Genomic DNA, 12895 nt, shown 5'->3' with positions numbered 1-12895 from the left:
TATATTCTGTTGCTGTAATCTACACAACAACCATGTTATCCTAAATGCAGTGCTGACAGAATTCTGAGTTCAATTAATGACCAACTCTTCCAGCAACAGCTGGATCCATGTTTAGATTTTTAATTTAAACAGTGACCCTCCTATAGAAAACTAAAATAAAACTGACTTTTCCTCCATGAGTAATCAAACTTAGTAAGTACTCATATCACACTCAAATGGATAGAATCTAGACAACTAATGAACTGAAATTTCCCCTGCAGTATGAGGCCCATGCAATATTGATTGCTTATTACCAAAATTAGGTCTTAAAAGAAAATATTTTCCATAACATCATGTTATAAATAACTATGCCCTTCTAATGGGAAGTATAAAAGAAACTAAACAATCAAAAGTCTATGAATCATAAAGGATTAACAAATCAAATCTTGGCATGTCTGATAGGAACCAACACTTTTTGCCTCTCACAGGAAATTGTGTCCTATAAACTTTTATAAGATATATTTTAGTTACTGAGAAAATGCATGATAAACAACTGTAGCCTCAGAATAATGTACAATAAATGTGAATAACAGTGAGTACCAACAGAAACCAAAATTGGTGAGAGATAGTGGCAGTCATTCATTTTTCTTTATATATTTGTACAACATTTTAAAGTTTTCCAGTGAACATGCATCACTTTGGTAATTTTATTTCGAACTTAAATCTGGAGGGGGGAAACAGCTGCAGCCTCTGAGAAGTTTAACGTTCAAATAACAAAACTGCATGTTCTCTGACAGCATGCGATCATGAATTCACAAATACAACACAATATGTCAAACAGTTATAAAATGTAAATGTTGACTTCAATTGGAATAAGTGACTCAGAAAATCTATATTAAGCCTTGTATAAATTGGAAGCAAGCACTATGTGGCCTTCAGAAGACCTTCTAAAATTCAACAATATGATTTTTAAGTTTGGCATTAGACAATTGTTTCTTAATCAAGACTACATACACCCACAGGAGGTATGAGATGCCCTCAATTAGGAGACACCCCTACTTTGAAAGCAAATTACAGAAAACACAAAACAAGCTGTAGCAACACAACTTGATGGGAGGAACTAGCAGTTGAACAATTCAACCAAGGGCACAATTAAGTGTCTATAATTTTCTAGGTTTAGACGATATAAAAGAATATGTCCTAATGAGCTGGGCACACTGGACAGCTAGGTAAACTGGTGAGCTGTATACACCAATTACACCAATGAATTGAGCACTAGTGAGGTGTGACATCCAGTTGTGCAATCATAGCTCTATCTGATGTGTAGTAATTCTTGATACATGGTGATAAGGGTAAAAGAAGCTGGACTTTCTTTGAATTCAGCTGTTAACTTTTAGCTCAGTAATTATATTTCAGACCCCCATTAACACTCTTGACTGTAGATAATACGTACTAGTTTTATCTGCTATATAAAAGAAATAAAAATGAAATAACTCTTCATTATGGGTTCTTTGTAATCAGTGAAAGGTAAAACATTAACAAATGTAATGTGCACTATGCAAATTAGTATTTTCAAACTCCAAACTCAAACTATCCTGACTAACATCAAAAAACAGCATGACAGTACAACTGTCCACAGCTTACTCAAAACTACAAAAATCTCAGAACATTGGGGATACCTGAGTATGAAGCAAAGTCTTTGTTATAAGCATGCTCACAAGTTGTGTACCTATGCACCAAGTTAAAGGAACTTCATACAATGCTACAAAATAGCAAAACCCTTTTAGAAAAAGTATTAGAAATCTCAAATATAGTAATAAAACCATATATATACAAAAACATTCAGGGAGTTTCATTTCCAAAAATGACAGCCTAGATAATTCAGACCAAACTTTTCACTAAAAATAATTTTAAAAACTAGAAATTTTAAACAAAAAACAGTTTTAAGGCACTGGAAAGATATATGAGACCAAGATGAAAGAGAAGAAAGAAACTCAGAGAGGTTAGTCCATCTTTTCTCCCTGAAATATCAGCCCACTTCAGAAAAAGCAGTTGTGATACTGAGAAGCCAAACAGAGTTTTTAACAGACGCATGGGGCCACAGGGGAAAAACGAGTTGAGAGCCATTCCAAAAAAGGGTGTGCCTAAACTTCCCCAACCCCATCCCCAGCCTTTGGGCTAGATTCCTGAAGGGTCATCCACTAGCAATAAGGTGAACCAGGAATAGATGAAATCCAGCACTGACGTTTTAACACTGAAATAGCTCAACAAAAATAGTAAGGTAATCCATGATTGCTATGGCCCTTAATCTATAACAAAAAGTAAATATATATTCTTATACATAATAATTATCAAATTACTTATCCTTATCAAATAAGAATGAAATATATTTTTTGTCAAACAAAAGTGACCAGATAATCAAAAATAAACAGTAGGCAAAAACAATGTGATCAAAATCCAAGAAAAATAAGAGATAACAGAAATAGAAACAGACCTTGAGAAGATCTAGACAATGAAGTTATGACACACAGATACACAGATTGAGGATTTTGGCAAAGAACTACAAAGTTAAAAACAATGAAATCAAAACTCTATAAGTGAAATATGTGATAACTGAGAATACAAAATCAGTGGGTGGGTTAATAGAGTTGATTCAGTTGAAGAAAGAACAAGTAATTAAAAGGTCAGAAGAAAATATTCAAAACAAGGAAAAAACAACAAACAAATATTTATTAAAATGAATATAAGAGACAAAGAGAATAGGCACAAATCAAAAGAACACAACCAAGCTTATCATAGTAAAACTACGGAGAAACAAATTAAGAAGAAAAACTCAAAAGCAAATTAGAGAAAAATACATATTACCATACAAAAAGCACCAACAAGACTAACAGCTGACTTCTCAACAGAAACAACAGAAGTGAAAAAATGATTAAATATCTTCAAAATACAGAGTAGGGCGGGAAAAGGACTATCTAGAATTTATATCCAGTGAAAATCTCTTCCAATAAAGAAACTGAAGTAAAGACATTTTCAAACAAATACAGGGAGGATCTGTCACCAAAGAACCCACTCCAAATGAAATCCTAAATGGGATTCGTTCAGGCATATGCAGATTCACTCTGAAGAAAATTTCAAAGTATGTTCTTAAGGCAGATGAGGAATCTCAGGTTGCAAAAAGGAATGAGACATGGAAAAAAATAAAGAAACCTGAAGATGGGGCACCTGGGTGGCTCAGTCAGTTAAGTGTCCAACTCTTGATTTCAGCTCAGATCATGATCTCAAGGTTGTGAGATCAGGCTCCACGCCTAGCATGAAGCCTACTTAAGATTCTTTCTTCCCCTCGTCCTCTGCCCCTCCCTCCAAAAAAATTATTTAAAAATTTTAAAAAGACAAAGATTGTTAATATTTTTAATCTTAAGTGATATTCCATAAAATGGCATAAAAATATCAAAGTCAAAAAATAAATCTTAAAATTAATGTATAACACATAGGATCTCTAGATAAAAAAAAAACTTTAAAATATTAATGGAAGAATTTGCTCTGTTCATGAAAAGGAAAATTCAACATTATAAAAAATGTCAATTCTCTCCATGTTGGCCTATACATACAATGTAATCTAATCAAGATCCTAAGTTTTTAATAATTTCACACGCTGACTCTAAAATGTATGCAGAAATGCAGCATAAAGAACACACAGGATAATCTTGAAGAACAAAGTAGGATTACTCTACCACATCACAACTTACCATAAAACAACAGTAATCAAGACAATGTGATATGGGCACTGGAATAGACAAGTGAACCAGAGGACTGAATAAGTCCAGAAACAGATGCCTGCACATATGAACATTTGATTTACAACCAAGACAGGACTGTAAAGTAATAACAAAGGGGTGGTTCTTTCAATAAATGAAACTGAATCAATTAGATATTCATATAAAATGTATGATCCCTACTTCATACCTTAAACATCAATTCCAAGTAGATATTAGATCTTAATGTAAAAGGTAAAAAAAATAAGCTTCTAGAATATTACATAAGAAAATATTTTCATGATCTGAGGATAGGGAACAATTTCTTAAACAGGTCAAAAAAACACCAACCACAAAAGAAGAGATAGAAAACTGAACTAGATTAAATTTCAACATAAGACCCATTAAGAGAGTTTTAAGAATTAGACAAAAAACTCTAGACAACTGGAGACAACACTGCAATATATATAACTGACAGAGTGCTCATATACAAAATAAAGACGTCCCACAAATCAATAATGAAAAGACAAGCAACACACACACACACACACACACACACACAAAAAGATGGGCAAAAGAAGCAAACTGGCATCTCAAAAAAGAAAATAACCAATAGCCAACAAGAATGGAGTGGATTCTTGTTTTGAAAAAGAAAACCAAAGCTGGTGGCATCACAATTCCAGACTTTAAACTATATTACAAAGCGGTAATTACCAAGACAGTAAGGTACTGGCATAAAAACAGACACATAGATCAATGGAACACAGCACAGAACCCAGAAATGGACCCTCAACTCTATGGTCAACTAATTTTCAACAAAGCAGTAAAGAATATCCAATGGAAAAAAGACAGTCTCTTCAACAAATGGTGCTGGGAAAATTGGACAGCCACATGCAGAAGAATGAAACTGGACCACTTTCTTAGCCATACACAAAAATAAACTCAAAATAGATGAAAGACCTAAATGAGAGATAGGAATCCAACAAAATGCTAGAGGAGAACACAGGCAGCAACCTTTTCAACCTCGGCTGCAGCAACTTCTTGCTAGACGTGACTCCAAAGGCAAGGGAAACCCCAAGGCAAAAATGAACTATTGGGATTTCATCAAGATAAAAAGCTTTTGCACAGCAAAGGAAACAATCAACACCACCAAAAGACAACCGACAGAATGGCAGAAGGTATTTGCAAATGTCTTATCAGATAAAGGGCTAGTATCCAAAATCTATAAAGAACTTATCAAACTCAACACTTAAAAACCAAAAAATCCAGTCAAGAAATGGGCAGAAGACATGAACAGGCATTTCTCCAAAGAAGACATAGAAATGGCCAACAGACACATGAAAAAATGCTCAACATCACCGGCATCAGGGAAAGACAAATCAAAACCACCAGGAAAGAAATAAAAAAAAAAAAAAAAAAATGAGAAACCACCTCACACCAGTCAAAATGGCTGAAATTAACAACTCGGGAAACAACAAATGTTGGCGAGGATGCGGAGAAAGGGGAACCCTCTTAACTACTGGTGGGAATGTTGGTGCAGCCACTCTGGAAAACAGTATGGAGGTTCCTCAAGGAGCTAAAAATAGAGCTATCCTATGACCCAGCAATTGCACTACTGGGCATTTACCCCAAAGATACAAATATAGTGAACTGAAAGGGCACCTTGCGCCCCAATGTTTATAGCAGCAACGTTCACAATAGCCAAACTATGGGAGGTGCTCAGATGTCCGTTGACAGATGAATGGATAAAGAAGATGTGATGTATATATACAATGGAATACTACTCAGCCATCAAAAAAATGAAATAATGCCATTTGCAATGACATGGATGTAACTAGAGTGTATTATGCTAAGTGAAATAAGTCAGTCAGTGAAAGACAATCATCATATGTGGAATTTAAGAAACAAAACAGAGGATCATAGGGGAAAGGATGGAAAAATAAAACAAGATGTAATCAGAGAGGCAGACAAACCATAAGAGACTCTTAATCATAGGAAAAAAACTGAGGGTTGCTGGAGGGGAGGGGGTGGGAGGAAGGGGTAAATCGGTGATGGACATTAAGGAGGGCACATGATGTAATGAGCAGTGGGTATTATATAAGACTGATGAATCACTGAACTCTACCTCTGAAACTAATAATACATTATATGTTAATTAACTGAATTTAAGTTAAAAAAAACAAAAAACAAATAACAAAAAAACAAAACAAAACAAAAAGAATGGAGTGGATTCCTAACAGACAATTCAGTAGGAAATTGGAGAAAAATATCAATGATGTGATACATAAGGCCCATATCAGGCCAAAAGATGAGAAACTCTAGAAAAGAGAAAATGTGAAAAACGCTCATCATCTAGTAATGATGAAAATGCAAATTACAACCATGATGAGACACTATAAACATCTAATATACTGGCTATAATAAGACTAATAACACCAAGTATTGGAAATGATGAAAAGCAATATAAATTCTCCTAGATTGTCAGTGGGAGTGCGAATTCATGCACTCTGGGAACCAGAAACCACTTTGGAAACCTGTTTATCAGTATCTACTAAATGTGAAAGCACCTAACAATTGCACTACATGCTACATATCAACAGAAATGCATGTACATGTGCACTAAAATCATGAATAAGATTAATCACAGCAGCCTTATTTGAAATAATTCAAATAGCATGTTAAAATACATTGCAGTAAATCCATACAATGGAATACCAAAGAGCAGTAAAAATGAACAAACTGGAAGTGCTTGACACAACGCCCAGAAATATCATAACCTTAAGGATTATCAAAAAACAGATACAAAAAACCATGCCCTATAGGATTCCACTTATACAAAAAATTCCAAACAGTCAAAATTAACCATGGGGTAAAAAAGTCAAAATAGTCATCTTTGAAAAAGAAGGAGTAATTAGTGATTGGGATGGGGAATGAGGAGGCTTCTCGTGCACTGGTAATGTTTTATTTCTAGATCTGGGTGGTGATTACATGGGCCTGTTCACCTTGTAATAATTCACTGAGTTATACACTAATGCATGTACTTTTCTGTAAGTAAATTATACCTACAAATTTAGAAAATTAAAAATTAAAAAAAAAAAAAGACAAAGCTTCGGCAGGTTCTGCTGCCAGGGGACAGGTTCCACTCTAGAATATACAAGAAGATCATTTAGTAAATTATGAAGGATCTGGGAGCTACATTCTTCAAAGTGTGTGTTCAGTTCCTGTTTAGATAGTATGTAAATCAGAAAATGGCATAGACTTCTTGCTGTGTGAACCACTGCAATTAACAAAGAAAGGCACCAAACGTGTTAATCTCAGAAAAAAAAATTTTTTTTGAAGTATAATAGTTAAAGTATTTTAGATTGGCACAAATTAAACTGAAGGTTTTGGTGTGCCTTGGAAAATCTAGGACTTTATGTAAAAAAAAAAAAAGAAGTACCCCATTTCCTGATCACACATCAGCATCAGCTGGCATATCATTATGCACTAACTGCAAAGATTTTGTCTATTTCAACAGAAGACAGACATTATATCTTCACCTCTCTGGGAGCTTCGCAAAGAAATCAGCACCAAAAGCACAAGAGGAATGTGCTTTTATGTGGCCAGATGTTTATTCAAATTTTTGAAATGGGCAAATTTCCCTGCAAGAAGAGTAACTAAGTTGATCTCTTTGAAAATAGAGCATATCCATCTCTTAGCATATGTGGCTAATAAATCCAAACTCCAAAATAAACTCAACATATCTACATAAGGAACTGTAAACACAATAAAAACTGCAGAAAAAATATCTGCCTATATTCGGAAACTTTCAGTTTGAATAAAACATGTTAAGAAAAAAATTCTGTCTGCTACCATTCCTGGTCTTAAAAAAACAAAAGGTACTGTGGGATATGAATAAATACACATTGCTCCTGATGCTGGTAAATTTCCAAGTTGAGTTGACCATTTCTATTAATTTTTTTCTCCTAAAAAAAAAAACAAAACCTTATAATGCAAAGAAACAGACACTGTATGTACTTCATTTTTCACTTTAATTCAACCAAGGACAGTGATTGGATAAAAAGAAACCACTGAATAATGACTGTCAACAACCTGAGTTTGAGATAATGAAACTTGAGAATTAGGGGTACTTTTAATTGTCATCATGCCAAACAACAACAGACAGCAAGGTCTCTGCAGCAATTGTGATTACTCACGTTATGTGAAATGAAAATACTTAATGAGGAGAGCTACAGAGTCACTATCAAGAAATTCCAAATTTCTCAAACATCCTTTAACAAAAGCCATGGAATCACTGGGTCTCTTTTGAATATTCATAAGGAAACTCTAAAAATTAAACAAATAATAATTCTATCTCTAATATATTACCACTGTAAACATTTAAAACTTTAATACCCAAAATTCATGAATATTTTACAAGAAGTGCAAGAATATATTTTAGACAAAATGGCACATACCACCCAAAAAGTTAAAATCACATCACATCAGTGTGATTACAATCAACCCAGCCACACTATCATCTGCATATGAAATAATTTTTTTTTTTAACAAAGAGTTCTTACCACATCTTGTTTTTGGGCTTCATTAAGTTTTTCAGTCAATTCTTCCAAAGCTCTTTTTGTTTCAGCATCCGACCTAGGCAAAGAAAAATATTTTAAGTTGGCTGTTTGAGAAAATATACACAATTAGTTAAATTTACAACATAATGTTATCACATAATATTCTACTGCAGTGGTTCTTAAACATTAGCCAATATATGAAACACCCAGAGGACTTAAGACGGACTGTTGAATCATTAGATCTGCAATGGTGCCCAAGAATGTGCATTTCTACAAACCCCTAGTTGATGCCGATGGTGATTTGGGAATTATACTTTGAGAACCAATGCTATACTAAAACATCATCTTCAATAAACAAATAGGCTGCAATATGTCTCATTTTAAATTAAAAAGGAAGGGTGAGGGAGATGGAGGACCAAAACCTGATCTCACATCCTTGCTAGCAACAGGTAATCAAATTACATCAGAGTGTGCTATCCTTACAAACTTACCTCCCATTACCTTTTTTCCCAACAAATTAGTAACACACATGATAAATACTCAAATAGTACAGAAAGACTTAACAAATAAATGCAAAGCCCTTCCTCTCTCACACCTCTTTACCTCTGGTTCCACTCACCATTGGCACCCATGCTCAACCATTTCCATACTTCATTCTTTCAATGGTTAACTCCATCATTTTCACCTATAGACATTGTCAATTGACTATTTTGAAATATTTAGCTGATACCCCTCTCCAATCTCAGATACACTCATTACCATTTTTAGTTTTTCTACTGGTAGCCTATGTAATTTACATAATACATTTATACCTCTTAGGAATTATTCCATCACAGAGAATTGATGCTTTTTGCTTACATTCGATCATGTTTCCATTTTAGTCAGCTTCATATCTGCATCATTAACTTAACTGCACTTTTGTTTTTTCTAGAGTTTCTCATCTTTTGACCTTATATGGGCCTTATTTATCACATCATTGATATTTTTCTCAGACTTCTTACAGAATCATCTATTAAGAGTCTACTTCCCTTCTTCCTGACTACATTCTTCTCAAAGGATACCTACTTCCTGCTCTAATTTAGAGTGAATTATTTCCTATATGGCTATCATTCTGGGGATTACTTTCACCAAGTTTCTGGGTTAGTTTTATTATTTCTCATAACCTGTACCTTCCTCTTTCTTGGTTATCCTCTTATTTTACTTATATGTTCTTAGGAACATCCTCAGATAGAATTTACCCTAAAAGGTAAATTTTCTAAGTCTTTAAATCTCTGAAAATATCTTTACTTGTACCTCTTTCTCGGCTTTTTGGTTCTACGTACTTCTGGATGTCCCACATCTCACTAGCTGTTCCTTCTCAAGCCCCTCCTCTATGTATATAAGACTTCTAATGTTGGAACTTTTTGACCCTGAACCCTGTCCTTCCTGCTCTCCATACAGTTTCTAGATATCATCCCTTTCCAAATACCACTTCTCTATGCTCACCACTCTTAAACTCACATCCCTAACAGAGACTTTTCCTTTGAGCTCCAGAGTAAATATCTAGCTGCATATTTTACATCTGGACGTCTCACAGGCATCTCAAACCTCACACATCCAATGCCAAACTCTTAATTTCTATACCTGACCTATCCCTACCAGTTTTCTGTATTTCAGGAAGTGGAATTACCATCTACCCAGCTACTCGAGTCAGACATCTGGGAGTCATCCTTGGTTTATTCTCTTTTACCCCCCATATCCAATCCACTGCCAAATCCCTACCTCTTCGGTCTCAAAAAAATATCTTGAAACACATCACCGTCCATCTCTTCCTTGCCATTATCGTTGTCGAGCCATCATCTCTCACACACTAATGTAACAGTCTTCTAACTTGCCCTTCCCAAATCAATTTTCCATATGGCATCCAAAGTGAGTGAGTTCTAGGTTAAACTTTATTTAATCCTTTCTAAAAGCTTGCTTTCTAGTGTACTTTTATTCAATGTACCTTTTGTAATAAATGTCAAAAAATGAAAAATCAGTAATTAAATGAGAATGTTAATCTTTCTGAATCACACACGAAGTTAAATCTAGCAACATTCTATAAACATTTTTATAAATATAAATTAAGAATTTGTGGTACAAGCAAAGCAGAATGGGATCCTAAAATCTTCCTCACTCACAAAGTTAAGTCACCAGGTTTCATAAGAAACTTGACTCCTAATCTGGCTTAAGGTTCTCTGCTTCTGGGTCATACAAACTCTTAGCAGACAGTACCAGCCCATGGATCAGAAAACTCCCAGTCTACCGTTGCACATCCAAATGATCATTTAAACTAAATAAGTAAATCATCTCTACAAGTTCCCTTTTGTCTTCTTACAGGACAAATTCCTAAAATTCATGTTCCTAGTGCTTAATTTGTACCCTTTCTTCAAATGTGTAAAAGCTACACAATAAAGCAATCCAAGAACATACTACATTAGAATGTTGACACCATTCTGCTGATTTTATCAACTTGTCAAAACTAAATACCTAATTTTAAATTAACTATCCCTTACCGGCTTAAAAGATTAACAATAAATATAGCTCAACAATATAGCTCAAAATTCAGGAACTTCATTTCTTTATTCATACCAGCTACATATAAAAATGATTTTGAACCACAGGGTACTATAAGTGGTAAAGAGCAAATACTCTGGGGCCATATGCCTACATCTGAATCCTAACTAGACCACAAGCCCCATTTGCATTCCAGCAAGCTGAGTTACTTCATCTCTTCGTGCCCCTTTCCACATTCAAAAACTGGAAAAAATAATAATGACTACCTCATTAGGGTTGTTGTAAAATTTAAACCTAAATCTATCTGGCATGAAGTAACTGTTCAATAATACTAACTACTAGTACTAGGAGTATTAGTAAAGTATTAATTCTTACTACTAAATTTCCTACCTTCCTCATTTAAAAGCAGGTAAATTATAGACTACAGCTGATAATCACAGCTTTACATTTATAGCTCTGACCCTTTTTCCTATAGCAACACAAAACTGGTGTGTGGAATGATTTTGTCAGCTGGAATGGGAGTTAGCAAGTGAAGCTGGTAAACAAACTTCCACTCAGCTTTGCTGTTGCCTCATCACTGCTGTATATAATTGTGACTCTTGAGAAAGGATAAAAAGTTTGGTTTCTTGTAAAAATAGGGCCTCCAAATGAAAACCAACTGTCACTGTTGATGATGCAAATGAAAAGATAGTGAAGAAACTTTAAATAAAGTGATAGTTGTTGGGGATTACCCAGAATTGATAAAACTGCAAAGACTTGTCTGATATAAACCACTCATCACTCTTGAAGATTTCAACTGAAAGCTAAAATAACAGATTGGTCTCTGCCTCTATCTTTTGCCCTCTCCATCATATTTGCAAATCGACCTTTTTGCTAAGGTCTCACAATGCATCTCTCTGTAATGGCAGCGCTCCACTGTAGTCAGTTAAAATGTTTTTAAAAATATGAAATTAGGGGAGCCTGGGTGGCTCAGTTTGTTAATAGTCTGCCTTTGGCTCAGGTCATGATCTCAGGGTCCTGGGATGAAGCCCTGAGTCGTGAGGCTCCCAGCTCAGTAGGGAGTCTGCCTGTCCCTCTCCCTCTGCTCCTCCCCTCAAATAAATAAGTAAAAATCTGAAAAAAAAAAAAAAACATAAAATTAATTTGTCTAACATGGAGTCATGGTACATTCTAAATTCAAAGGATTTGTAAACTGCTCTATTAATAAATTTTAAAATACTCGTACAAAAACAGCACTGATTTTTAAATTTATGTAAACATGTCAATTACAGAACTTATTGTGTTCTTCTAATAACTCGTGCCTACAACAAAAACCATATTCTGCTTTTACCGGCTTCTTCTGGCAAGTTCCCGATTGAAATCATCTCCAAGCCGAACTTGTTCACTGCTGAGGTCTCGGAGGGACTGATGAAAAGCATGAAGCTGGTAAAGGCAAAGCATAGTTATCCATTTAGGATTCTGTTTAATTCTTCCATGAAGATTTACTGAAGTTAGTAAGAACTTATTTTTTGCACTAATGCCCAAATTTTATAATGTTATTAAGACATAATAAAATACATGTCTATTCTGAAATAAATATTTTTCCAAAGAAAAGCAATTTTTTTAAAAAGTTATATGTAACTTTTTATATATAAACCATCACAGCTTCTATGGCACGGTAATTAACCATCACATCCTTTATAGTCCAGTAATTCTGGTCCTTTTAGATACCCTAAAAAAAAAAAAAAAAGAAGCCAGTGGGGCGCCGGGGTGGCACAGCAGTTAAGCGTCTGCCTTCGGCTCAGGGCGTAATCCCAGCATTATGGGATCGAGCCCCACATCAGGCTCCTCCGCTATGAGCCTGCTTCTTCCTCTCCCACTCCCCGTTTGTGTTCCCTCTCTCGCTGGCTGTCTCTATCTCTGTCAAATAAATAAATAAAATCTTTAAAAAAAAAAAAAAAGCCAGCCAACTTTTTCTGTAAAGGGTATAACAGCAAATATTTAAGGCTTTCGGGCTATATGACCTCTGTCAGAATTACTCAATGCTGCTATTTTAGCACAGAAGTAGCCATAAACAAACGAGCATGG

General features: G+C 34.8%; 1 protein-coding gene across 3 annotated transcripts in view; it reads right to left on the bottom strand.

Moving 5' to 3' along the window:
- The window catches only part of CEP128 (centrosomal protein 128), a 377231-nt gene that overhangs the window by 326601 nt on the left and 37735 nt on the right, over positions 1-12895 (bottom strand). For all 3 annotated transcript variants that reach the window (XM_040641592.1, XM_040641593.1, XM_040641590.1), the window contains 2 exons: positions 12159-12250; positions 8297-8369 (listed from right to left, as the gene is read on the bottom strand). In XM_040641592.1, the coding sequence (XP_040497526.1) occupies positions 8297-8369; positions 12159-12250 (165 nt within the window). The remainder of the gene's footprint in view (positions 1-8296; positions 8370-12158; positions 12251-12895) is intronic.

Source organism: Ursus maritimus, unplaced genomic scaffold (genome assembly GCF_017311325.1).
Source record: "Ursus maritimus isolate PB19 unplaced genomic scaffold, ASM1731132v1 scaffold_25, whole genome shotgun sequence".
Taxonomy (NCBI): domain Eukaryota; kingdom Metazoa; phylum Chordata; class Mammalia; order Carnivora; family Ursidae; genus Ursus; species Ursus maritimus.
The sequence above is the reverse complement of the archived record's forward strand: the minus strand, read 5'-3'. Positions and strand labels throughout refer to the sequence as shown.